The sequence below is a fragment of the Dermacentor albipictus genome, chromosome 2 (assembly GCF_038994185.2).
Source record: "Dermacentor albipictus isolate Rhodes 1998 colony chromosome 2, USDA_Dalb.pri_finalv2, whole genome shotgun sequence".
NCBI classification, from domain to species: Eukaryota; Metazoa; Arthropoda; class Arachnida; order Ixodida; family Ixodidae; genus Dermacentor; species Dermacentor albipictus.
Window position 1 is genome coordinate 124,798,500 of NC_091822.1, and position 27,128 is coordinate 124,825,627.

At 45.9% G+C, this 27,128-nt stretch overlaps 1 protein-coding gene across 7 annotated transcripts in view; it reads left to right on the forward strand.

The window, feature by feature from the left end:
- LOC135910728 (eukaryotic translation initiation factor 4E transporter-like) overlaps positions 1-27,128 on the forward strand; it is a 79,871-nt gene that overhangs the window by 38,222 nt on the left and 14,521 nt on the right. For 4 of the 7 annotated variants that reach the window (XM_065442769.2, XM_065442770.2, XM_065442774.2 and 1 more), the window contains 9 exons: positions 3,413-3,799; positions 7,836-8,099; positions 13,727-13,918; positions 15,874-15,962; positions 17,528-17,670; positions 18,411-18,476; positions 23,956-23,979; positions 24,791-24,930; positions 25,410-25,631. In XM_065442769.2, the coding sequence (XP_065298841.1) occupies positions 3,413-3,799; positions 7,836-8,099; positions 13,727-13,918; positions 15,874-15,962; positions 17,528-17,670; positions 18,411-18,476; positions 23,956-23,979; positions 24,791-24,930; positions 25,410-25,631 (1,527 nt within the window). The remainder of the gene's footprint in view (positions 1-3,412; positions 3,800-7,835; positions 8,100-13,726; positions 13,919-15,873; positions 15,963-17,527; positions 17,671-18,410; positions 18,477-23,955; positions 23,980-24,790; positions 24,931-25,409; positions 25,632-27,128) is intronic. The other 3 variants (XM_065442771.2, XM_065442772.2, XM_065442773.2) reach the window with 3 other exon arrangements.

Below are 27,128 nucleotides of genomic sequence, written 5' to 3' on the forward strand. Positions count from 1 at the left end.
ACAATACGCCGCGTCCCCAAACGAGCGGCGCCGGGATGTCTAGACGCAGTCGGTGGACCAACTACTGTTAGTGGATTCGCTGTCACCGTCGCGGTTTGTTTGGAGTGGGGGAACTCTTGGAAGGAGGTGTTTTGCACTCAGTCTCGTGGGTCTTGGAAGTCGTCAGTCAGTGGACAGACGCTGCGGCCACTGTCTGCGGGGTGAACTCGGCGACCAAGAGGCGCCTGCTCGGGGCAAGACCCGTGTCTGCGAAAACCCTCTCACCTTGGTGTGGTCAGTGAAACCTGTGCGGAAGTGAGTGTCTAAACCCTCCCCCTTAAAAGTGGGTTGGCTATGATGACTTTGGATGTTCCGAATCGGTTGACGGTTGAACGCCCGTTTTCCCTCACCTAGGGATCTAGGGAGGACAGTGTTTATAAGGAGCCGTGGCACGGCTGCTGAGTGTGCATTCTCTTTCAGTCATGCTAGACTGATGAACAGTAATGTTCTCATGTAGATACTGTAAATAAATCCCATATTCCTCGTTCTCAAGGAGAACAAGTCTCTCCCTTCAACGTCCTCAGCGTGGATGAGTTGGATGACAGCATGGGCCAGCTACCATCTATTTCATGCCCGACCCCAACCATTACAGCGTCTGGAAACCTTATGCAACGAATGTTAGCGATGGCGCTGCTGTCACATGGGCTGGCATCCAAATGCTGCACCTTTCCACACTTTCCTTCACGGCAATGCATGGCGCATGCCACTCCTGAACACACTACTACTCCCTTGTAGTACACTGTAGTCCAGATCGGCAGTATTGTGCCACTCCTGAACACGCTACTCCCTTCTAGTACACGGTAGCCCAGATCGTGCATTCTTTTCCCTGTGATGCGTCATGCAGACAAGCAGCTGGGCGTGGCTTGAGAGATTGCACTGGCATTGGTGCAATCTTCGAGGCCACGAGCCGGCCGAGCCAAGCCGCCGTGGCGAAGTTCGCTTGCCTCCGCTGCTGCTTCCTCGGTCTCTCGTTGCGCAGGACGCGGGTGGCGTTGGCACTGCAGGCTGCTGCTTGCTGGCTTGAGCAGCATGTACCGGTATGGTACATTACTCGCAGTGCAAAACTCTAAGGGGCATTCACTTGAACGTTAATGCTTTCTCATTCACAACTCATCAGAAATGCTTAGGTGTCCTCCAGTTTTTTCTAGTTGGCATATAGTAGTACTCCCAGTCTGTAAAGTGAATATCTTGTTTCATGAAGCACAGGCCACCCCAAAACATTTGTGTGCGGCGATTTTCTGTGCTTGCTGTGTGTTTGGACATAACTGCAGCAGCTGGACATCAGCCATTTGATCAAAAATAAATTTGATTTAACATTCTCATGTGCTTAGGCGAGCAGAAAATTGCCCGCATTGGTTTCGATTCATGGTCAGGAGTTCATCAAGGCTGGGCTAGCTCAGAACAGCATTGGTGACAGTCTGGCCAGGTGTTTGATTGATGCTAACTCTAGCCTTGCTGAAAATATGGCGAAGCTGGCAGCAGTCAAAAAGAAATTCACAAGATGTAAAAGGCAATGTGTGTGCAGATTCACTCAATTTGACATACACTAATTGCAACAGGCAAGTGTGAACAGGTTTGTCTCCATATAAATTAAAGCGTTACTCAAATTCAGTTTTCTTTTTTTGTATTTCGGGGAAGAGAAGTGAAAGGGGTTTATTAACGTTGGACGGCAGGCGGAAGGACCGCACGACGGGCACAGCAAAGACAATCTCGGCCGGTGTCAACAGCTTGCGATCTGCGTTCCCACCTCCCACCCAGACAGTGTCCCACTGCTGTGTGCGTTGCTTCGTCCCCACTACAGGAGTATGTTTTACAGCAAGCAAATACTTGCTGGAATGACTCTTGTCAAGTTTAAGTGATCGGCAGTGCCTAGGATGCATCCGTCATTTATTTGCTTCAAGGGATTCTGAAACCTGTACATTCACATGCTCCAAATTGCTTCAAAACAATCGTTTTTGCTGCTTGAAAAATTGCTCCGAATCTCGGTTCATTAGCGGCACCACTGCAAATAAATTGGATTCTTGTTGCCGGCCTGACCAGTCACCTGTGGAAAATTGCCTTTATTTTCCCCACATAACAAAATTGGGAAAAGGACCACAGACAAAAGTCTAGCTTGAGTGCGCCATGTAGCCTGAATGCGTCTCTGCATCTCCTTACCCTGACACATCCTCCAGATGTTGCTGCAGTCATTTCTTTAGTTCTCTACCAAAGCATGATATGCAGTGCAAGTTTTCTGAGCGGTAAGATGTGTGTTAAGCTATAATTTCCACTTGGACAACCACAAGCAGCATGCAAAGATCATACAGTTCGCCATGTGTTTAAAAAACGCCCTACCACTGTCTCTCAGTGAGATGTGTGAATTTCTATTGCTGCTTTGGCAATCTTTTGTACCAGTTCACATTATGGGGAATGCCAACTTTTGCTTGTGAGTATATCGTCGGATGCATGTAGAAATTGCTGGCTGTGCTTTGTTTTCACTGTCGTAACATAATGAGGGTTCGTACACCTACTTAAAAACTCTGAATTTGAGAAAGATTCAAGCACCCTTGAATTTCCTTAAAACTAGGTGTGTTCCTTGAATATTTTGAAAAATATGTTTGGGGTGACTTTCGAACATTCAAAGTGGCAGGAGAAAGAGAAGCGAAGAAGGAATGGCAGGGACGTTAACCAAGGATGTGCCCGGTTGGTTACTCCCAACTTGGGGAGGGGAAAGGACTAAGGAAAGACTTTAAAAAAGTAGACGCAGTTTTAAAGTAAAAAGAAACTTGTACAGCTAGCTATGCCATAGACACTGTCTGGAAACATTCCTAGTATTTTATTCTGAGAGTATTGCTAAATGATTGCAATGTGGCGTGTCCACAGCCACCGACCACAGGCTTGTTTAAATTACTGTTGCCATCGTGGAGCTAGGCAAGGCTAGAAGCTCTTAGAGCTCGTTGCCATTGTGGAGCTTGAAGCTCAGCAACTGCTTGGCTGCAAGAAATTGAGAGTAAGATCCCACTATTTTTCAGTGTGTGTGTGTGTGTGTGTGTGTGTGTGTGTGTGTGTGTGTGTGTGTGTGTGTGTGTACGAATAAGGCTTCCCTCACTTTTGGAATTTTGGCCTTCGGCATCCTCAAATTCTTTCGTCCTCGAATTTTGAGTCGGATTTCCAATGAAGCACAGCTTGCTTTGAAAGCAATGCACTGTTTGGAAAAGTGGGAAGAGGCATAGAGAAAGAGGGCATCCTTTTGTACATTTATAGCATATGTTGGTAGATCAGTCATGCACTTTTGTCACCTCTTCTTGCCTCTATGCTTTGCTTGTCTCCACTCTTTCATTCCATTTTGCGCAGATGCTGAGATGCTTGTTTTTGTATTTTTTTTCATGCGCAGCCTTGTCTGGCAAGGCCAAAAGTGTGGAAGAACTGGAGGCTGACCTGAAGCAGGTGGTCCTTGGTGGTCACAACAGGTCTGTTCAGCAGCACCACCACCACCATCACCACCACCATGAGCAACTGCAGCATCAGTCTCAGCAACAACAGTCTCGGCAGCAGCAGCAGCTTCACCATCCCCTGGGGATAGTGCCAACTCTCAACCTGCCTCAGCAGCAGGATCAGCAGCACCTGCAGGGACTGCTGAGCAAGCTTGGGGCACACCCGGGTGCCTCCGGAGGTGCACTGATGGTACCCCCATCTCTGCCTGAGAGGGCCCTTCAGGAGGAAGACCTACTACGGGCCGCTGGCCAGGCACCACTGCCGCAACCAATGCAGCAGCATCATGGTGCGTGCCCCTAGAACTCTGCAGCGTGTGGGAAGTTAATGGCAAGCCTCCTGCAGATGGGGGCGGTGCATTTGCTGGCACTGTCAGGTTTCCTTTTCTATGTATGCATGAATTGTGGCCATTTTGGGGAGTTTAGCTATATGCTTGCCATTAGAAATGTGTTCAGTTTTATCATGGTGTAAAAGGTCATGTTTAGCCACATCGGACACTGCTGCTCCACGCGCAGAATTTTGCACACAGTTAGTATTTTGGTGTTTCTTGCAGGTCGCACTGGTGGAAAAATTTTTCATGTTGGCAAAGGCCAAGCTACGAAGGAAGTTTCTGCACGAGACTATGCCATATGAGGCATGCTTTAAGGTGCTTTAATTTGTTTTAGCCAGTGCTAAAAATCACTTAACTTAGTAATTTGGTCATTTGCAACATTTGCTTAAAGAGGGGAATGTGCCTTTGAGAACCAACTTTCGTATTCTTTAGCAGATGTTGATGGCAATTGGCACAGGTATCCAGAAAAGCTTCCTGATGCTCCCATACAAGCTTCAGGGTGATATCTTGAGGATATTTTATTCAGAATTTTTTCCCTCTTGCACTTCCTGGAGGCCCTTTCAAGCACAAAATATCGAATGGAAGGCTTGTTGAATGTTGACTGCATAGCTAAATGTGCTGAAGGTTGTGACATTTTTTTTTCTTTCTTTTTCAACACAGGTTCAGATAGTCATTTTTTACGTTGCCTTCGCATCAGGCATACTTTTGGGTTGGACAAATAGCCACATCATAAATTTAGAAAAAAGTCACGCTAAGAAAGCAAGAATGTCGCAACCTGCACTTTAGCCAAAGGAACGTGACACAAAAAGCAGTCAAAATAGGGCACACGGTAAAAAAAATGAGCTCTGAAAGCTGAGAAGAAAGGCAAAAAAAAGCAGTTTCAAGTACTGCTCCCAGTTTCACCTTCCCTTGAGTTCTCTAAAAGGCACCAAACTTGCAGTCATTGGGGTTTTGTGATGCAGGGCTTCATGGACATGTGACCTCTGGTCTGATGTGCTTTGATTTTAACTTTGAACTTATCGATTTAAGGGGGGAGGAGGGGATCGGAACTAACTTTTTTGTTTCTTGACAGAAAGGGCTGCAATTTGGCACACACGCTGCACATTGCAATAAAGAGACAAATCTAAAATTTCATTAGGATATCTTAATTAGTTTTTGTTTTATAAGAATTTATAAGTTCCTTGCTTGTGGAAAGCCTGGCACAGTAACGAAACATGATAGGGAGCTGGGAATACTTTGCATGTTTGCCCAGATGTCTAATCTACATCAAGACAGTGTTCGATTTTTTTTTAGTGCGCTAATAATTTTTTGCTCAACATAACATGCACATGACTGTGCTTCTCTGCATGAAGCCATGTAGTAATTGTGAAATAATTAAATAATGGAAAGATAAAGAAACATTTCAAGACTGTCTTTAAATAAAGCACAGCTTGTGGATCACAGCAAAACAAACTGGGCCAAAATCGGTCCAGCCATTGTTGTGCTACGCTTTCCACGAGCGAGGTGATGGACTAAAAAAATGCAATTGAGAAAACTGGCTGCAAAGTTTTAAAAGCACTGCAAATTTATTAAAAAGCACCAGGGCTGTAATATTTTGAATCATTGCTGTCAGGCATCTTCTTACACCTTTGCCTCATTGTTTGGTGGGCTTTGGATGCCTTCTTCAGGCGTTATTTATCCTTTTCTTGCGCCGTCTGGAGTAGTGCATGACCACCATTTTCATTGCCAGACCGAGCCTGGTATCGCAGTGTACACCCACAGAACGCTGTTGGCATCTTGGGCACAGAGTTTTAGCGATCAAAGAGTTCATCGCGGAAACAGGCATAATAATGAACTCACAGTCACAAGGGGCCGAAATTTGTTCTTGGCATTGCTGCTTCCGCTCAGTCGCGGACACTGCGCGAAGGGAGTCGCGAACGCTGCATGCCTGCGCTTCTGCAGTCACCGCTGACACAAAACGCGGCTCGAGGCGCGTCTGAATCGTGCGACGATTCGTCTGGTGAGCCTTGAGTCACCATACAGTATGTAGCTCGTCGACGGTTGGGGCTCACTCGCAGGCTGCGTGTCCCTGTCGCACGATGCATCGGAAACGCACACCGGCTCTGCCGGCGATGGAGACCTTCGACCCGCGTCGCCTCCAACAACGCGGGCTCGCTTGCCGACTCGCGCGGCCGTACGCACAGGTGCGAGAGCCTCCGTTGGCACGTTTTCCGGTGGCTTGGTTATCAATGTCGATCTCACAGTGCGATTGTCGGCTTCGCTGCTGGAATCGCACGGTGCAAGATAACGCGGCACGTTATCCGCGTGTTCAGTCGGGTTCTCCGCTTCCCCCGCTGGCCGCCGTCTTGCTCTCACCGTAGGAGGCTTGCGCTTCCGTTTTCCGAAGGCATGCTTCATTTAAAAGTTCTTTTCGAACGAGCGACGATCCATCGCTGACCTGGGAGCTTTCATAAATCCGAATTCTGCGAGTGTCAAACGAAGAAAGACGCCGGCGTGGTTTTCAAAGCAGACAACTGCGGTCCGCCATGGTTGCCAGCTTCCCCGCTGCTGCAGCAGCAACCAATGGCGAGACGGCTTTCAGTACGGCAACCAATCGGAGGCCCGCTTTCATCGCAGGGCCCGTGTGACCGCCTCTAGCAGACCCGCGCTTCTTTTGTGTTTGTGTGTTTGTTACAAGATGGCGACGACCGAAGAATTCAGAAACGGAATGGCGAAACTTCGAGCTTTCGAACGATACCAAGATGGCGGCGTTCGGTGGCGGCATAGAGTTTCTCACTATGACACCTAGAGGGTAATCTGGCGCCACCGTCTATGGGAGTTTCTTAAGGGGGCACCGTGCCGTCATGGGAATGACGGTATATGTGTCTGCGAGGCTCGTGTTGGCTGATGTTGTAAGAGGCTTCGTCTAAAACGTGGATATGGCTACGCAAATAACGCGTTCTCAAAGTAAAATCTTCATAAAATGTTTCCATTCATACATATTACATCTTTACTCACCCACGATGCATGACCAAGGGAAGAAAAGCAAGAACAGACAACCAACTGTTTCAAAGCGAGCGTGAACCTTGTCGTCTGTCCTCCAACTTTAGCGGCCCACTGATACTTTTTACGTAACACGTAGTCGTACACACAATAACAAGTCCTCATAGTTAAACAAAACATGTTTTCGCGTAATAATAAAGCTAAAACAGCTTTTCACGCGCTATTCTAGTAGAAAATGAATCATTGTGACAGACGGAACGGTACTTGCCAAGCGCGTCTTCATGGCGTCCTGTCATTACGAGAACGATGCCAATCCGAATCCACAATATACCGGCATTCCCATGCATACCACAGCGCAGCAGCGCCAGATTTCCCTCTAGGTAGGTGGCGGGAAAGACGAGTTAGGGCTCCGCGAACTGCGATGATTTTACGCGATTTTAAGCCGTTTTCTCGCCCTACGCACTGATAAATTAATTTTTTTCGGCCACTTTTAGCGCGTTTTCAGTCAAACCATTTTGATACAATGTAGATTAGGCATTGCAGATACCGAAACGCGTCGTTGCCAAAAATCGATCTTTTTGGAGATTTTCGCGATCTGATCCCCGCGTCCCCCCTTAAAAGAACCTAAAATGTTGCAGGATTTTTTGGCTGTAGGCAGTAAAAATGTACAATACTATTCTTTGCACATAGTACTACCCAGATATAGGAAAGTAAATCTAATTTCCTTAAAATCTTTCTGATTGCATTCTGTGCATACATACGTATGTTTATAATGAAATCTGCTCATACAAAATATGATGTAGGTATTTTAATGTTGGGTGCGACTCCATTGTGAGATTACACTGTACAGACTTAGCCTGAACACCAGTCTGTGGAAATATTCGACTTTTTCTTGAATCTCTTGGTCCGTGACTTTTTGACTTGTAGTGAGAAATTTTCTACAGTTCATCTTGTATTATGGAAGTGCTCTATGGGCTTTATTGACGCAGAACCTACTGCCTCTGTTTTGCAGGCATGGTGCGCGGCAGTGGTGTGGATGGCGTGCAGCAGCCACCCCCGGGTCTGCTGTCGCAGCTGTTGCGTCCGCCTGCTGCTGCGGCCAAGGGCCCCACCATCACCCCTCAGCAGCAGCAGCAAGGGGGCCAGGATGTGCTTGTGAAGATCTTGGCTGGCATGGGGCCAGTGTCGCCGGGTCTCCAGCCGCCCCCAATGGCATCCCACCAGCCCATGAGCCCCACGGCCCAGTTGCTTGCTGCTCGGCATGACCCCATGGCTGGTGGGTAACCTTCACTGCGGTTCAGCGTTGGCAATTTTTAAAGCACTTGTCCCTGTCATGCCGTTCTGTCCTTTACCTGCTGTTGCGCTATGCACATGATGTTATCGTGGGCAACTCCTTTTGACCATGGGAATGTAATAGAATGTTTAGGTTCCTGAGACCCCCATATCACACGTCTGATAGAATTGTTCCTTAAATTAAATTTGTTAAATAAGCAAGAAAGTGCGAAAACAAAACAGACGCTTGACTTAGTAGCCGAGTGAACCTTTTCCGTGTAACGTCGTGAGAGGCATGCCAGCAGGAAGGCGTGTAAAGCATGCAAGTCTCGCCTGCGGGGCCAACAAAAGCAGCGAAGAGCAGATGCTTGGCTGATTCATGGCCGCGCGGGACCTTCTGGTAACACTGTTAGCTGCACAAGCTCTTCAGATGTGTCAAACCATGAAAGCTAAGATTTTGACAAAATCAGTAGCCATGAATCGCCATTCGCATTCAACCTGCTACACGAGAGCCAGCACCCATGCACTACATATCATGCTGCAACATGAAAACCAAGAGTATAGCCTTAACCGCTGATTTTATATGTGCTGCTTGCCATTTTAGGTGTTATACCCCTTCTTGGCAATGCGCTTTGTATACTCGCCGAGATGTGGTGCATGATTTTCTTCACTTATATCCCGCAAGAACGCCGCTGACAGGCCAAAGCACCGACCAGTGCATTTGTTTACGTCAGCAGGTAAAGCGACCACTTATCGTTCACTTCAGATATAATGCTAGCTGCTCATCAGTAACACCAATTATTGTCGGAACATTGGAAAACTTGCCGATCTTGTGCATGTAAGCACCGTTGCATCACTGTCGCGCTGATATAAGCGACCATGCACCATCGAAAACGGAGCGCGAGACCGTACTACAGGAGCGTTGCTATGCTGCCTACTTATCATTCTTCGTATTCTCTTCATGCACCCAACGAGTTCCGTAAAGGAGACATAGATTAGGACATCACATATGATCTCTCATTTAGAGAATGCAGTTTTCTCGCGGAGACGCAGATGCTGGTACTATTGACGCCATTGGCTGCTGAATGAAGCAGTTCACGCTGCCGTGTCAAAGGAACCTTCACTTGCTGCCCATTAGGGATATGAGACAAATAGCACACTCAGGAAGCTGAATAGTGAATCATAACACATAAACATACAACCGTATACGTGGTTGTATATATATTGAAAAAGTGCCCCATTAAAATATTGGAAGTATCCCAATAAAAATATTGGGGAATACTTTTAATAATACAATATTGATTTATATTCGGCAAGTACCCCCTCTCGTGCTAAGCACGAGGTCACGGGATCGAATCCTGGCCACGGCGGCCGCATTTCGATGGGGGCGAAATGCGAAAACACCAGTGCACTTAGATTTAAGTGCACGTTAAAGAACCTTGGGTGGTCCAAATTACCGGAATCCCGACTACAACGTGCCTAATAATCAGATTGGGATTTTGGTGTGTAAAACCCCATAATTGAATTGTAATTTCTTCACCGGCGAGTGCAAGTGGCAGCCTTCCAGAGCAGTAACGTATCGATCTTGATAGTGTGTTGCGTCATTTCTTCTAGCTTTTTGTGTGTGCACTGTATGAAATGAAAATTTATTTCAAATCTGTATGGTCAAGACAACTACAGAAGCAGTTCCCTTCATCATAATGGCTTACTTAACTTGTAGGCCGGTCGCTCAGGTTTGCCAGCAGTAGATGCACGAATTCTGTGACTGTGATAGGCTTAAAGAGACGCTAAAGATTAATATTAGGTCAATGTGGACTGTTAAAATACCGTTCCAGAAACCTCTCGGCAACTTTTCACTTCAAACACTAGCTCACTCCTCAGTCCTGTCTGCCATTCATTCGTCTTCACACAATGTGGCCAGTAGCTGAGGAGCAGGCAAAGTAGGTGGTACGAGGGAATGAATGAAATTCATTTGTGAAAAATCTGTGCAACTCAATCCTGATGCTTTCAAGAAATGGCAGAAGGGTGCAGAGGGATGCACTTGGCAAATTTCATTCAGATCCGCTAACTTAAAGAAATTGGCGGAGCCACCCACCATGGTTGCTCAGTGGCTATGGTGTTAGGCTGCTGACCACGACGAGGTCACAGGATCGAATCCCGGCCATGGTGACCGCATCTCAAAGGGGGTGAAATGTGAAAACACCCGTGTACTTAGATTTAGGTGCATGTGAAAGAATGCCAGGTAGTCGAAATTTCCGGAATCTTCCACTACGGCGTGCCTCATAATCAGAAAGTGGTTTTGGCATGTAAAACCCCATAAATTTGTTTTCCTTTTTTTTTTTTTAAATCGGCGGAGCTGCCCTTTGAAGCAGAGCCTCCGTTGTGGAGTTCAGTGGGGTTTGGTTCTGTGGTCACTAGCTTGTCCAAATTGACGCCTCGGCAATGATTCTCTTCAACAGTAACCAATCTCGAAGGCTATGCTTTTTCTGTCTCCATGCACTAAAAGCAATAGCCGGAGCCGGAACCGCGTCATAACTGCCATGTTTTAGGCATCACCCATAGTTGGGCCGAGTTCCTGTGGAGGCTACTTTTCAGCATTACAGTAGAAGCATCAGATGGGTTTAAATGCTGTATTTGGGCTGTGGAGAGGATATGAGCAGTGAGCAGGGGTTGAGAAGGGAAGGAGAGGCAGTAATGGGGCACTAATTGGTTTTTGCGGGGCAGTCATCAGGTAACAGCAGAGTGGGGAGGCCACATGAGTGTGGTAACATGATCCAGCGCATGCTAGGGGTTCCTTCCTGCTCCGGATGGGAAAGGAGGCTGTGCTCAGTACTGGCTTCCCACACTTTTCAGGTCATTTTTTACGGCATGCAACATTATGGTAGCTAGTGACTAATTAAATCTTTGCTTTTGGCTGAAGAATGTCCGAAAAGCGGTCAATGAGAGGAGAAATATTGTTCGAGCTAACCGTTGTGCAGTTTTTAGAAATGAAATTCGCCAGAGTTTTTCTCCATTCAATAAACAGGGCTTTGCCGGGACCAGTAGAGCAGTTAGAATTATTCAGTTCAAACTAAGAGATTTCAGATCATTGGGATTTCACTGTAACATGATCTGTGCCTGCTAAGTCTGGCATAATTGTGTTGTTTGGAACTGAAGTGTCTGCATTGCCCACTTGCGGTGCTCAGCATGCTTTGGCACTTGCCTGAATGAACCAGTTGGCGGCCAAATACTTTCAACCTCATGAGTTTGAACCATGAATATAATAATTTCCAGGGTGTCTACCAACCGGGAAAACCGGGAATTCTCAGGGAATTTGAACAGTCTGGAAAAACTCAGGGAAAACTCAGGGAATTTGTGCTTCCATCAGGGAAAATTAGCTGTAACTTTATTGAAAGGGAACGAAAGTCGTGTTAATGCTGGCTCCAGTAACAGAGGAATCGCAACGAAGCGTCATTGACGCCGTGTCATCGGCACGATGTATTGCCAGAGTAGTTAACGACCGATTTTCGGACATGCCCGATAATTTGCACGGTTTTGCGGCACCACCACGTACTCCATATAGTCAATGTATACTGCCCTGACTGCAGGTCTGAAATGGCATTAATCAAAGCCGCCACCGCCGCTATTTTGATTATCTCGCCGCCTCGAACCGGCACTCTCGCAGGCAGATCCGCTGGCAGCCGTAACCACCACCGCGGCAACGTTAGGCCTAGCTGCTTCTATGTTCGCTATTAAGCTTCTTGCCGTGCGGTGCCGTGTTTTTCATTGAAAGAATTCACCGCTATCACCAATGGCGCCGACTCCGCCTTTGTAATCCTCGCGATTGGCTTTGAAACTCGCAGAGCACAGCGCGTTGCGTAATGCCAGTTCCGAAAGTTAGCTTCGCCTCAGTACACTAGTGTTAGGCGGTGAAGCTTAACAAGCGTGGGAAGGGGGCAATTGTCACGGGACATAGTATGTATTCCTTAATTACACATGCGTGCACCCCGTCTCCTGTCACAGTACAAGCCCTGATATGCCTAATAAGCGTACTGGCAGGCCTTCAGAGCTTTTTCAGACTTGCCTGTGGTAATTTTAGCCCTTAAAGGCAGTTAAAGACATGCATTAATTTTTTTCAGACTGCCCGGGTTTTTTTTTTCGGTTTTTTTTTGCGGCCCCTCGGAAATCCGAAAAATCAAATGTTGACTGTACATCTGACCAAGAGGATGCTTCAGATCCATGTGGTGAAAGCGTGGTAGAAGGAGGATGAGAACAGAAAGGACCGACGCACTGCGGAATTAACGGGAAAGGAATTGCCGGTGCCTTTTTGAAGGAGCTTGAGCTAAAATAACTAAGTGTTGCCTGACGCTGAGACACAGGTGACCCTCATCCAAACCAAAATAAATTGTTTAAGCAGTGAAACCCAACACTGAGATGTTGTGTACGGGCTGAGAGTATGTCAGGACAGTTGAGGTTGACTTTCCAGCTGCTGAGAGAGAACCTTAATAATTAGTTGTGACAAAGTTCAGGACCTTATACAGATGAGCTTGCTATCAGTTGATGGAAATAGCTGATATTAAAAAAATATTTACTTATGTATGCATCTCCTTTTCATTCGTATTTGAAAATGTTCGACTCAATTTGGAATGGGCTTTACCATTTCTTTCTCTGTGCATTTTACACCTTCCTTCTGTTTTCTTTTTAAATAAAATAGATATTACTCCTTACTATTCAAACTGGATTAAGTCTCTTATTTTTTTTTTTTTCAGTATGCTTACTAGAGAGTGACAGCATCGGGCAACGTGGTGTCGGCCTGTCTTGACATAAAACAAAGTTCTGGCTCATTCAGGGAATTTCGCAAAGGTGCTCAGGGAAAACCTGGAAAACTCGGGGAATTTGGAAATGTCAACTTGGTAGACACCCTGAATTTCACAATATACCTCCTGGGAGCAGAGATCATGTCTGAATTAATTGGTTTTCTGAAATAATGGTCAATTTAACGAGATTTATCTGTAGCATTCGAAGATGTGCCCATGCGTATCTGCAGTGACTGCGAATTCTCCTGAACTGGTCGCCAAATGATCTCTTCTGTATGTGGTGGACTGCTTAATCCCTTCAGTCACGTATTATGATCGGCTGTCGATACATGAGCGAAACAGGTTTTATATCGGGATGCTTTAGACTCGACTGAAAGCAGATCAGAGTGGTAGAATGACACTTTGCGCATTTTATGAGTCATCATAATTAGAGTAATTAAATTTTTTAATATTGTAAAGTCAGTCATGGTAAGTTTCATTATCAAAATGGATTAACCGCTCGAATTACATGCACACGTTATTCACTGACTACAAGCATTTCAAAAGAAATATTTCGAGGTTGCTGCTGGCATGCCTAACGCCAAACTCCACGTAAAACATGGTAGTGCCTTCCCCAAACAGTATTCTGTTACAGTACATCACTCAGAAGTAAAATGGACTTGATTTCGGTTATCAAAATTTTCAATTTGCCCTAATATTAATGTTTGTACTGTGTCCTTTGCTACCACTGCATAGAAATGGCAAAGATGGGTCGCTGTGACTGAAGGGGTTTTCTCTTCCGCTGGCACCAGCATAGGGTTCCTCTAAGGCATGGTTTGTGCGTGCGCGTGTGCAGCCGCAGCTGCAGCAGCCATGCTTCGGCAGCAACAGCAGCAGGAGATGCTGAACAGCCTGCTGAAGCCACCACCACCACCTGTGGTGACCACCCAGCGGCCGTCGCCCACCCAGCAGTTGGGGCTGCTGGCCCCCTGCCCGTCGCCCCTGCCAGGTGGCCCCCAGGACCCACGTCGAGTTCCCTCTCCACTTGGTAGGCACATGTGGGGAAGTTGGCTTGGCAATGCAACTCAAATGTCAGCTGCAAAAATACAGTGGAACTTCATTAAAGGGAGGAAGGGGTGTTCAGAAACTTTTTTTTTAATTTTTTGTCCAGACAGTTTCTCATGCTGATGTCAGAAATATAATTTCTAAATTGACTGAGTGGTAAGAGGAGTGTCAGCCAGAATGTTTATAAAGACATATGGCTGGATACTGAAGTGTAAGCAACACAACTGTAGGATTACTTTTTTGTGTTGCGGGTATTACGAATGTTAAAGCGATTTGAAGTTTAATCTCCAGACATGGCAATCATGTGGCCCAATTAGTAGCCAGATTGTAATATTTCTAAAAGTGAAATCAAACAATTTGCTCCTGGCATTGGGTGTACACACATGTCGTCGTTACATGCCGTTGTTAAAATTATGGTTCTATGTGCCCTGAAGACTGAGGTAGCACTTAAGCAAGTTTAAAAAACACCAACAATGAGATTCTGACTTGAAAAAACAAAATGAGCTTATTTATATGACAGAACGCCACACAATGTTTAAGTATATGCAAGTGCTATTGCATCCAGAAATGTAGCCTGTCTGGCTAGTGTCACCACAGTGATGCCTTCTGAGCACCCACGGCAAGATTTCAGCAGACAGACGCGTGCTCAGCAGACTTAGCCAGCTTGTTTGTCCCGGCAGAGATGTTGTGAATGCGATCTAGTTGCTCCGATTTTCGGTGAGTAGCAGGAGTTGACGCTAATGCTTCAAGTTTTCCTTGAGCTTCACTGTCAATACGCCGCAAAATTCTGGCTGCAGAATAGTAGCGTCGTGCCGAAAAGTTGATGAAATGCGTCCGTTGTCAGGAGTGCTTCTGGGGGACTAGGCCTAACACTCCATCGGGATCTCCGGCGTGCTCAACTGCTGGAGCAGGCAGGCTAAATATAGTCCAATGTAGCGTGAGCGCGTGCATGTTGCGTCACGTTGGCGATAACAGCGTCTATAGTTAGACCGATGGTTTGACACACTGGTGCAGCCAGCCTAACCGGATGCGGCCAACAGACTTGGATGCGCCCCGCGTCGAGCGATGCTTGGACGTGCTAGGATATCTTTGGACTATAAGCGTGCCTTATTGATGTCATCGGGAAGCGGTGCGGCGAAGCTGCATTTCTCGATGTTGTATGCAGACTTTCTCTCTCCTTTTTTTTTTTCTAAATGTGTACTTCGTAGCGAACTTCAGAGTCGAGGTCGGCATCACTGTCAGCATGGGAAACCTTGTGGGCACGCACGGCATGTGTGGAGCGATGCAGACAACGCCATTCCAGCCAATGGCGTGGCTAGCTGAGGGTCATGTGCCTTTGTCAACCAATTACAGCGCGCATTGGGTCTTCTTTTTATTCTTGGGCTTCCTGCTGCCCATAACCCCACATTCGCTGCATGCCTTCAGAACTGCAGGATTGCCGTCTGCGATCGTGTCACGGTTTTTTCCACAGCAGTTGTTTCAAACAGTTTTGTTGGTGCAAAGGTGTTGAAGATGAAGAGAATCGGCTATATCGTAATGGACGGACGATCTGTTGGGGACCAGCTCACTGGTGAAAAAATAATCGCGATGTGCGCGCAACAGTGAAAATCATGTCTCAAATGAATGCGTGTGCTGTGGCCACTCTGTGGACAAGTCCAGACGCCTTAAGCGCTGCGAGAGCCAATAAGTCGCAAGATGACGAGACTTGCAGCGTCCGCACTGCTTTTGTGCAAAATAGAAACTGTATTTGCCGATTCATTTGCCAAATAAAATGGTGTTGGCATAGTAAGCATTTTGTTTTTTAATACCCTCGATAATTCAACATTTGGCTAATTCAGACATTTATTTCGGTCCTAGAAATCTGAATTAACGAGGTTTTACTGTAATAGGCACTTTTCCTATCTGTCGTCTGACGCAAAATGTTTTGTGGTACCGCAGTGTTTGGCCAGCACCCGTCGCCCATTCCTCCTGTGGCAGGACCCACACCTGGTGCCCCAGTGCAGTCTTCAAACACTCTGCAGGTTCATGTGAGTGTTGACTACCCTGTAATAATATTGTCAGTTGCTTGTACATGTTTTGTGTCCTATGGCTATTATATTCAGAGATGCGAAGACGCATCCTGAGTGATTTGCTGCTCATTTTCTGCAGTGTAGACACGTGGACAACAAAAACAAAGCAAGCTATCTGAGAGAATTCTGGCACTGTGATCATTCCGCTATCACAGGAGCGATGGTTGTAGTGCATGTATTTGCCTAACTTCTCTGCTTGTAGCTTCGGGGGTTCTTGTGGCAGTAACTGTTACTATGCTTGTGCATATGCACAAACATGGCAATTGATTTTGTGAAGAAATACGTTGTTGAAAAGGATCAATTTGTAAATTTGCAAAGTCATTTGAAGCCAGAAGGACCAAGTTAAGGCAAACCCACTTGTAGATGTGACGCCAGAATTCCATCTACAGTCAAACCTCAATATAACGAATTATGCGGCACCGCCAAAAAATTTTTTATTCTGAAAGGTCGTTATAGTGAAAGCCCTAAAATTACCCATTGCACCCATCAATACATCAGTTCATTAGTTCCCACCATTTGAGCTATCCATGAAAACATAGTTGGCTCTTGACCTGCGCTGTTGCTATTTTCCATGCATTCCGCCGCCACGCACCACCGTATAGTAAGCGTGACGTGTGCAAAGCACACCGACTCTGAGAAAACTACCAACAAAAAGGAAGCTCCATGTCACCTCCAAGGCGCAATGTTTCTTGTTTGTTTTTCACATTCCTTGCCGTCAACATAGCAAATGTCTTGTTGGAGGCGTACACCTGAACCATTCCAAAGTGCAAGCGTGCGTAAAGTGCGACCGTATGGCATCCCCGCAAGTACGGAGGTTACATTTTTCCATGCGCATAGCTAGAGCGGCCGCAGAAAGAAGTGCAGAACAGGCATGCACATGAAGAAGGTCGAAAGAAGGAAGAGACGTGCCTCCGTTGCTAAGCGACACTTGCCTGGGCGGAGCATGCACTCGCAAAACCAGATGCATTGTTAGCTCCGCAATAGATTTTTAAAGTTCTCCCACGTTTTTTTATTAACTGTCCGAGATTTTCTGAACCAGTGCACTGTGGCATCCGCGTTCTGCACCTTGTCTGCCACTCTTTCAGCTGCCGTGAAGGATACACGGCAATCCAAGAATTCCCTGATTTCAGAATATTAGTTTGTAGAATGTAGGCGTTAACATGCAACGGAAACTAACAACCGTTATTCTGAAAGCTTCGGTATTCTTGTTACATTGAAACCATAAGTCAGCAGGGGATTCAGTTTCAAGTTTCAAGTTTCAGATTCAAGTCAAGTCAAATTTCAAGTCAGATTCAAGTTTTCAGTATTCTGAAAAGTTTGTTAATGTGGCATTCGTAGTAACTAGGTTTCACTATAGTGATTTTTTTGGTAGGAAACCGTATGCCGAGTAGCACTGTCTATAGCCTCGCTGTTCCACAACAGGTGTGCAAGTTCTGTCTTGCATCCCTGTGACATCTGCTGCCAATTGCATGGTGGTTTGAGAGGTTTCTCAGTCTCGTGTGCGACTTTGTCCTTTGCTGCAGAGCGGAGGCCTACGGCCGCGTGTGCCGTCCCCACAAGAGCTGGCGGTGCACACGCAATCCATCCTGCAGACGGCACTGCTCAAGAAGATACTCGAGGACCAGAAGCAGAAGGAGAACCTGCGCAAGCAGCAGGAGGCACAGAGGTCGGTCTTCCTTGTGCTTTTTTTTTTCTTTGTGTATCACTGTTTGGAGAAACTCTCTCCAGAGAGCTGCTAAATTCAGTAACCACTACACTTGAAACTGCAATGGCCACTGCTCGGCTTTTATAGCTGCAGCATCCTTTTGCATTTGATTTACATAAACATTTAATTCACTTGCGCACTGCATAGCAGGTTGTTCTAGACAAGCTTCACTGCCAGCCACAGTTGGCTCTGTTAGAAATTCCTGAAAACCTTTTTTAGTGTTCAAAAGGAAACTGAAACAGCATGAAAAAGGTGTGGTGCCACGTTGGTTATATTGGAGCACTGTCGCAGATCCTCCACTTAAGTTTGATTCACACAGCTGTCATCTGCCCAATCCCGTCACCATCATTGGACCTTCTTATAGGGGAGAGCATTTTTGTCACCTGTTTCTCCCCAAAAGCGGGGACGTAGGGGACATTGGGATTGTTGGCAAACATTGCTGATGTCCAGTTTTTGAGGAAAGAAGGTGCGAGGAAGCTCTCTCCCATGACGGAAACCGGTGCTGCAGTGGTGACAGGACAGGATGGATTGTGGCTTTGTGAATTGGGCCATAAGGTTCCTCATTTGGGATGCCTGTTCTTGGCCTACCTTTGGTGGGACACTAATCTTACTTCGCGCATGCTTCTGTGCCTCCTTTCCCATGGTTTGTGTGTGGCCTTCACTTTCCCTTCTTCCTGTCAACTCTTTCCTCCTGTGCTTAGACGCTTGGCATGGTTCCTGCATGCTCCCTTTGTCCCGCACCGACCCCAGCCCATCTTCATCCCAGCGTAAGTGCCTGTAGCACTCTTTTGTGTTTGAGCCACTCTCTGCTCGCTCTTGCAGGGCAACATGATGACTCGCCGCAAAACTGAACAGCGTCGCAGGCATCACACTCGTGCCTGCGAAATTGTTGGTACATTTCACTGGTCACTTTCGAGCATCCTGGAGTGCTCTGGCAGGGCACATTGCATTTGGCTTGTCAAAATTGAGCGCTAGAAATGCACCCACTTCAGCTTCGAGTGCTTGAAGGCACTCTTTCTATGAGGTGAACGCGTGACCGAAATCTGACAGAATTATGGTCATGTGGCTCCTCCGATAGCTTTGGGAGCAACTGAATGTTCGGCTCAGGCAGGCTTTCTTGGACTCCGTTCACTGGAAGGACTGCTGCAAACAAAATCTGAGCACTAAGGACCAGTCAAATGTACCTTGTGAAAGAAGGCTGTCTGACCTGGAGATAGACCTTGGGCTTGTTGGGACTTGGTTTTTAATTAACAGCAGATGCAACGGTTCCTCTTTAAAAAACTCTCTCTACTGTTTTCATATTAAATGTCAAATTAAGTGTTCAAAGGCTGCATTGTGGCTGAATTTGTTTTTCATTTGCGTGTCAAAAAGTGACACGATCCCAGGCAACATCTTTATTTTCAAGTGGTGATTGCGTGAGGGAAGCATCAGTCAGTGACTGTTTCAAGAAACCTGTGAACATTCAGTTATTGCAGCTCGGTCGATTTCAATTACCATATTTACTCGCATAATGATCGCACCTGCGTAATGATCGCACCCCGAACTTGCCGCAGCGATAACTCATGTGCAAAGTCTAGCTAATATTCATCGCGCTTACCATCTGTCGAATGCTACGGGAACGACTCTTCAAGACAAACAAAGCGGTCTGCACGCACCAAACATTCTTAAGTAGATGCCTCATTTCATTACTTTCATCACTTTCCGCACTTCCATGACTAAAAAAAAGCTGCAACCAAACTTGCCTTTATTATGTGTAGGCTTTATAATGGTTGTGGTCAACAACAAAAAAGGTGTCTTTCGATTCTTCTCATCTGCACTCGTGGGCACGCAACAAATCGCGAGCGCCAACGATAGTAACCACGTTTACACTGATACATTAAAAGTGTACCCTATTCATACGCCGACGCTTATAACACAGCTAAGATATTCACCCATCCTTAGTGGAAACGGGCTGTATTAGGATAGTAGTGAAGACAGATGCCGCAGTTTCCGCAGCATGCCGGCCATGTTTCTATGCCACTGGCAGCTAAGCACGCCCATTTGTTTCTGTCCCTCAAAGTGGACATGGCTACGTTATTGCCGCAAACTTGCCAATATTTACGATATTATTCACTACTGATATGGAAGAAACTGTTTCAATGCACGTAATGTACTTGCGAGAAGAAAAAAATCACGTTCGGCACGTTCGGCTTGCTCTGCCGGCCGCCATTTTTGTTTTGGTGTCTCGCAGCAAACGTGGGACGAAAAAAATCTTTTCGCAGGAAATTTAACCTGTGTAATGATCGCACCCGGGATTTTGTGTCAATTTTTCTGACAAAAGTGCGATCATTATGCGAGTAAATATGGTATGTGCCTTGACTACTTCCTGTAGCGACAGCGTGACAATGGTCGAAATACGGACTGACTCGGGTCACAGGCAGGCATATATGTGCTCAGCCATGCATTGACCAACTTGGGCCATAATCTCAAACCATCACTTCATAGTTGCTGTCAATTTCATAGCACAGGACACATTGACGGGTGAGGGTAATCCTTGCACTATGATAATATGTGCTTCGCAATGTGCCAAGGAAGCCTTCTCTCATAGATGCCAAATCATCCAGGGCTAGTCCCACGAAATATCGTGAAAAATAAAGCATCCATGAAAGTAACAATCTAGAAACACCTTTTGCTGCCACTTTCGGAACAAGTCGCTCATTCTCTGCTGAACATATTTTGTACTTTAAAGGGACACTTAAGTGAAAAATGTTTTCTTCTCCATCAGTAAATTACCGTCCTACAACACCAAAAACACCGCTCTTGCAACGATAAGACGTTTGGTAAGCCAGAAAAAGCGCAAGAACGAAATACGGGTGGCGACGCCTACTTAAGTTTCCGCACCTGGGGGCTGTGACGTCTTAGATTTTGATGGCATATTCTGGGGTATTAATTATATATATCGGTACAGATTGACTACATTGTGTTCTGAAGGAACCAAATATTAAACATGGCAAGTTTCGGGAACCTTTATTCAGCAAACGCGGCCCAAATGCGAAAACATACTTTGGAATCCCTGACGTCACGCTGACGTACCAGCGCTGGGGTTTCGGCGGGAAATTCAAATACTGATACTTGGACCTTCATTTTCTCATCTAATAATCGAACTATTTTTTTTTAAATGACTGCCTGCAGGGTTCTCAAACAACGCTTCATTAGTCTAAACTGATTTATTGTTTCGCTTTAGTGTCCCTTTAAGGTGGTCTCCGTTGAGTCCACCTTATCAGTGGGCCACTGTAAACCCTTGGAGGCTGAGCCATGCATAGTGTTCATGTTCGTATATGTAACAGGGTGTTCACGGCATTTTAACAGCATGTTCGTGCAATAAGTTTCCAGGGTGTTGTCTTTTCTCACAGTTGCAAGGATAACATGAGAGGCGCCCCACTGTGTATAGGCATCTGAAATTTCCAACTGCCATTACCAGAACGTCATGTATAAACTTCATAAGCATTCACTTCTGTAGTGCAAGTCATGCTTACTGGGAATACAGAGTGGTGTGCCTGTTCACAACAACAGTACAAAACCATGTTAGTGAAGCTTTAACAAGAGATCAACATGTTGAGCATACCAGCCGACCCTAAAAAATTTTTCACGAAGTTTATGAATTTCGATGCATTCTAGATTTTACTACTGCTTACTCAAGTTTTGTGAAAAATCAGTTGTATGCATGTTTCAATGGGTTCTAAAGATGGGGTGGCACAAGATTGCACAAAAAGGCATAAAAAAAAATGTTGTGATGGTACTTGTGCCACCCTTTTGTGGTGCCATATGCCAGAACACTTGCTTCAAGCAAGCACATTGTGAGAAGTTCCCGAAGGAGGCGAAATTGGATTCAAGGCAGTTGTCGAAAAAGCCGCTGCAATCTTAAAACACTGTTGCCTGTCACTCGCTGCTGTTCCAAGTTTGCTGCTACTTTTGTGCTGTCTACTGTAAATAGACTAATTTCAACCCTTTGAAGGTCAATGACGTAAATGTACGGCGCCGCAAGCGAAGCCTAAAATGGTCAAGGCTGTATATTTAAGGCGCCGTCTATATGTTTAAAGAGCATGCCAATTTCGTAACTTTTTCTGTTGTCATGTGCTGCCACTATGTGGGAATGCAGGGAATTTTTTTGCGCGCCTCCCTCTCTCTTTTTTTGTTGCATGGTTCGTTTTAATGCTAGTTCGCTCCCGCACGTCTATATGGTACCGCTTGCGCATTGGCGTACGCAGATGTGTAGAGGTTTGGATTTCGTTGCGCGGGAGGTTTTAGCTTCTTTCTCGTTACTAATCACTCAAAGGGCGACCGCTTGTTTCTCGCTCGTTTAATGTTCAAGGGCGTGCGCATAGGAAGGATGCCGCCGTGCATGCATTTCCGTTGCTTTGCTTTTTTGTTTTGTTTTGTTTTGTTTTGAGATTTGTGAAAACTAATTGCCTCTGGTTAATGATAAGATGAAGATTAGTGGAAGTTTGTCACACGTTTTGCTTTGTTAACGGGCACACAACCAGTTTTCTTGAGTGTGCACACCTGCGCAGTTCGATTACGCTATGGATGTACATATTAGTGTAAGAGCAGGAACATTTCAATCTTGCGAAATATTCTTGTGTGTGCATTTTCAAAGCCTAGAAATATAACAATCAAATTTTCAATTCTTCTAAGTTTATTTCCTTTTTTATTGTTATTCATGAATGAAGAGCACATATATACCAACGCAAAATATTTGTCACTTTACGGAGAAAAGTTACGGTGAATTTAAAAAATCTGCAATAAAAATAATTGACCCTGGGTGGTCGCATGGAGAGAAAAAAATCGACCCTCGGAGGGTTAAAGATAACAGGTTGGCATCAAGGCAATGGTTATTGTATTTCGCTAAATTTCAGTATCTTTCAGCTTTGACTGTACACTTGAACCCGACTATATCGAACCCGTTTACATCGAATTATTCTATATATCGAACAATTTGTGGACACGATATAGTTACAATAAGTATGTATAGAAAAAATTACGCTTACATCGAACAAAAAATAGCAGCGACTCCCGATATATCGAACGTCAAGCGGCAGAAAAGTGCCCCCAGAAGTTGTCTTTCCCTCGCGGTGGTGGGGAAACCCGGCGGCGCGGCTCCATCCAACCACTCTCCCTACTGTGACCTCGCTACCTCGGACGAGCCTTCGACACCCCCTCTGCAAAAAAATGATCCTGGCCTGCCCGCAGCACTTGCTCAGACAGCCAATCAGAGGCTCTTGTGCCCTGTGCAAGATGGTGAAAGTCCGAGTCGTCTTGCTGCTTTTCTGGTTCATTTTGTGTGCACCTTGTGGGCCTTCTCCCGCAGTGTTGCCGTGATGAAGCGGCAGAATTCGCCTTTCGTTGTGAAGCTCTAAATCATAAATTGGGTCGGATGCGGTGAAAGGTCAGATGTGCCCGCAGCGTGCAAGATTCTGAGGAGCACTCCCAGCGCGATCTTGAAGAATAGGGGGGAGATTAGGGCTAAAGCGGCCAAACTCGCGATCCGGCGCTCGTGGCACCCAACGCGTACGCACGGCCGTGTAGAGTGCTTCATCCGAAATTGCTTCAGCCGTGCCGGCTTCCGCATGCTCGGTGATGATTGTAAATTCTGATAAATGCGACGAAGTTGTTGCTGTGGTTGACGAAGTTTGGAGCGAGCTGTGAGAATTTCCGGAAGCTGTTGACGAATCAGTGGTGGACGAATTTTTGAGTGCAAATGATGGTGTCGCGACCACGGGAGAGCCAAAAAACATTGCCGACATCATCATACCGAGCACAAATGAAAGTGGGCACAATTAGGAAAACAACGATGGTCCGTTGCTCCCATCCTCCGAAGTGATTGGTATGCTCACACTAGTCCGGTGCTCCTGCGCAAATGCAGAAGGTTGTGGCCTCAGCTGCTTAGACTCCTTTTCACAATGTCAGACTGCTCAGACTCCAATGACAAGCTAGGCAGCGAAATTGCCCAAGCAGAAGAAAATGCAGGACTATTTCATGCGAAACTAAGTTAGTTTCATCAATAAAGTGATTTTATATATGGTATGTGCTTTTATTACATCCAGTTATTTAGCAGGCCTATAACGAATTATGCTCTATATCGAACTGATAGGCATTTTTTTGCGAGTTCGATGTAGCCGGGTTCGACTGTAGTGTTTTTCTTATTATAAGCCTGGCAAGTCTGTTAGTGGCATGGTATAAGTAATCAAGTCTAATTTTGCTGTGCAGGTCAGCTCTGCAGCACGTGACTACGTAAGTTAGTCTGCTTTGCCCACCTTTCTACCAAAGACATTTCATAACCACCGAAAACCTGTGGATGGGCAGTTGGTGTTACGCATTGGAGTAGAAGGCGGTTCTTTGCTGCCAGCTTTGCAGATTTTCTGGTATTGCAACCCTTTGGACCCAGTGAATACACACTTCTCGGACATCACTTTTTATACGAAATGTGTAGAATCCTCTTGTTACTATAAGGGGGGGGTGGGGGGAAGGAGGGGCATCTGTTACTCGGCCATGCATTGTTTTTGTGCTTGCTGAGCTCGTAAGCTTGCATGATGCCTGATGATTTATCACTGCTGATTTGTCACTTACTTACCTTATGCTACGTAAAAATGCAATTCTGCCACTGTATTAATGCGCAGCTGTGACACTTAATTTTTTTAATGGCATCAAGTCTTCTGGAACGTGATTGAAAGTGCTGGGAGGCATCAAAATTGCAATGACTGGTGTCAAAACGAGTGTGCAACCAACCACATGGGTCACATTGGAAACAGGCAAACACTGAATTCAATCATGTCAGAGGCCTGCAACCCCTCTTGGGAGTGCAAAAATTTTAAAGTTTCAGTAAGCGTAATGCGTAAAGTCACGTACTGGTTACTATTACCGCACGTTACCTCAATGCTGCCAGTTTGTCACGCACGAGTGGACTACACTGAAGCACGTAGAGGCTGATCACAGTTCGGTAACTGGCTAGCTCAAGGTGCTTAGCCACCCTCTGTTCCTTGCTGGTCCCCGAGCCGCTCTTGACCTTGTGGTGATACTGGCATTCTTGTGTTGTGGTTTGCAGGACGCGTTCGCCGACCACGACACAAGGCTTGACTACAAACAGGGGATCATCGCCATCCAAGGGCTTAAGTCCTACCATGGCTGCATTCACTCCAACATCAGTGATGCGCAAAATGCACATGGAGCGCCAAGACCCAAAAGGTACGTGTACCTTTGTGGTACACCTTGTAGGGTGCCCATGCACCCTGCATGTTCTGTGAATCCGTACTAGGGGCAGTAGTAATCAACGCATTTGTGCAGGCCCTGTTCAGAGTGTGGCAGTTGGTCAAGCCACAATACATGCGATTAAAATTTTATGGGCAAGCATGTAGGGTGCCTGCCACAGTCTGCTAGTAATTTTAAACGAGAAATTATTTTTGCGGCATTTACATCTTATGGAAATCGTCATTGCTAGCTTTACCCTTATGAGCCCAACACAAGTCATACCTGCACCCGTAGCTGCATTTGAATGCACCTGCACCCTTATAGCTGTATACTAAGTAGTTCTCAAAGAATATCAAGGCATCATAATTGTGCTGTTGCTTATTGAGCTCGGCTCTAACACCCTTGCTATCGGCATTCCTGTCCTTGATCAGGATGTTGGGTCATGTTGACTACGTGGCTTTCGATTCACTGTGCAGCCTCTGACAAAGGTGGCCCCAAGGCCAATGGGGAAACCACATCCAGTGATGGCACGTCTCGGCAGCCACAGCAGCAGCAGCATCGAATGAACAATGGCACAGTACCTCGGGCCCCCACCATTGGCAGGGCCATCATTAAGGGCAACCAAGCTGCCCAGCCACAGAGTTCGTCTGATGCTAAAAACTCCAAGCCTATTCAGCAGCACCCACCTCAGCAGCAGGGTGAGTCTGGCATGATCTGTATTTGTGGCTGGTCTAGTTAGTTGGTTCATAATGGTGATGTGTTCATACAGTGCAACCCCATTGATACTTCCATCGCTGTTGCGTTTCCAAGCTGCTGTATCACATTGTCCCTGTGGTGTTCTGAAGCCCATTCACCTCTGTGTATTATGCTCTCATTTGATGTGTTGCTATTCTGCCATGTTCTTGCATCTTGCATGTAGACGTTTAGGTCACACAGATTCACTTCATACATTGCTATGAGTGGCGTGACTAATAGCTGTATTGGTTCAGAGCTGTTTCTTTGCTGTGGCGATTTGGGGCCTTCCTCAGTGTTACATTTGCCTGGCTGTTACATGTTTTTTATGCGGTCCTTTGAAAAACATACCAGTAGGGGTTCATGAAGAAGATCACGACGATCGGTCACTGAACTGAGATGATGCACTATAAACACGTGCTGAGAAATTTTCTGCTGAGTGTATGTTGGTGTTGAAGTTTTTTTTCCCTTGCTCTGTAGTTTGTATCTCTGCAACCCTTGTAAATGAGTTTTGTTGGCAATGGGTGTCCTGTGACGGGCGAGAGAGGATGCAGCGCTCTGTCCAGTTTTGTGGTTTCTTCCCTAGATTTCGTGTCCTGCCACACCGTTACAAATGTGACTTGGAACTTCGTTGATTTGCATAACTTCACTTTTGGTAGTAGGAGGCTGGAATTGTTTTGAGTTAGAATTCTCTGGATCCTAGCAAAATGTGGCCAAAGATGAAATGATACTAAATAATTAGGCTTTCTAAAGCTTGCGGTGCTTACATTTAGTGTGGGCATTTATTGTGCACTTCATCATCTGTATTGTCTGTATTGGCAAAAATTGGCTCTTTATTCGTGTTCTTCTGTTTTTGAATTGTATACGTATTTAGGTGTGATAACTGAAGATGTCAAAGTAGCCATTGTCTCTACTTCTGGTGCCATACTCCTAACTGGTCGCTTTTGGAGCACATGGATTGGCTAAAACTAGTAGAGAGCACGCGTAATGAACAAACCTACAAAACTTGCGGTCAGCTATATTCTACTTCTCTTGTAGTTCAGCCCGTGCTCATTACTGCCATCGGGCATGATGCCACGTGTTGTCACCTGAAATGTAGCAATCTATTCTGAATACACCTGCTTAAACGTGCCTTGTTCAGTGGTGCACGCTGGTTTTGTAATGGTCCTTCAAAGCCCTTGAATATCAATGCCACTTTCGAGACCCTGAGGACCTTTAAATTGCACCAAGCTCTTTAAAATTCTGTTCATTTTTGGTTGAGCTTAGTTTTTTTCTTGGCAATCTGGCCATAAAGAAGGTTGTGAACCAAGCCAATTCATTTAGCAGCTTGGGCAGTTTTCCCGCTATGTTTAGTGGTTGTTTGCTTGCTTGCTGTTCGTGCTTTTCTTTTTGTTCGTGTGCAAAAATTATGGCAATTCTTGACATTTGTTTCGAAGCTGTCAAACATAATGCTGCTTTAGCAA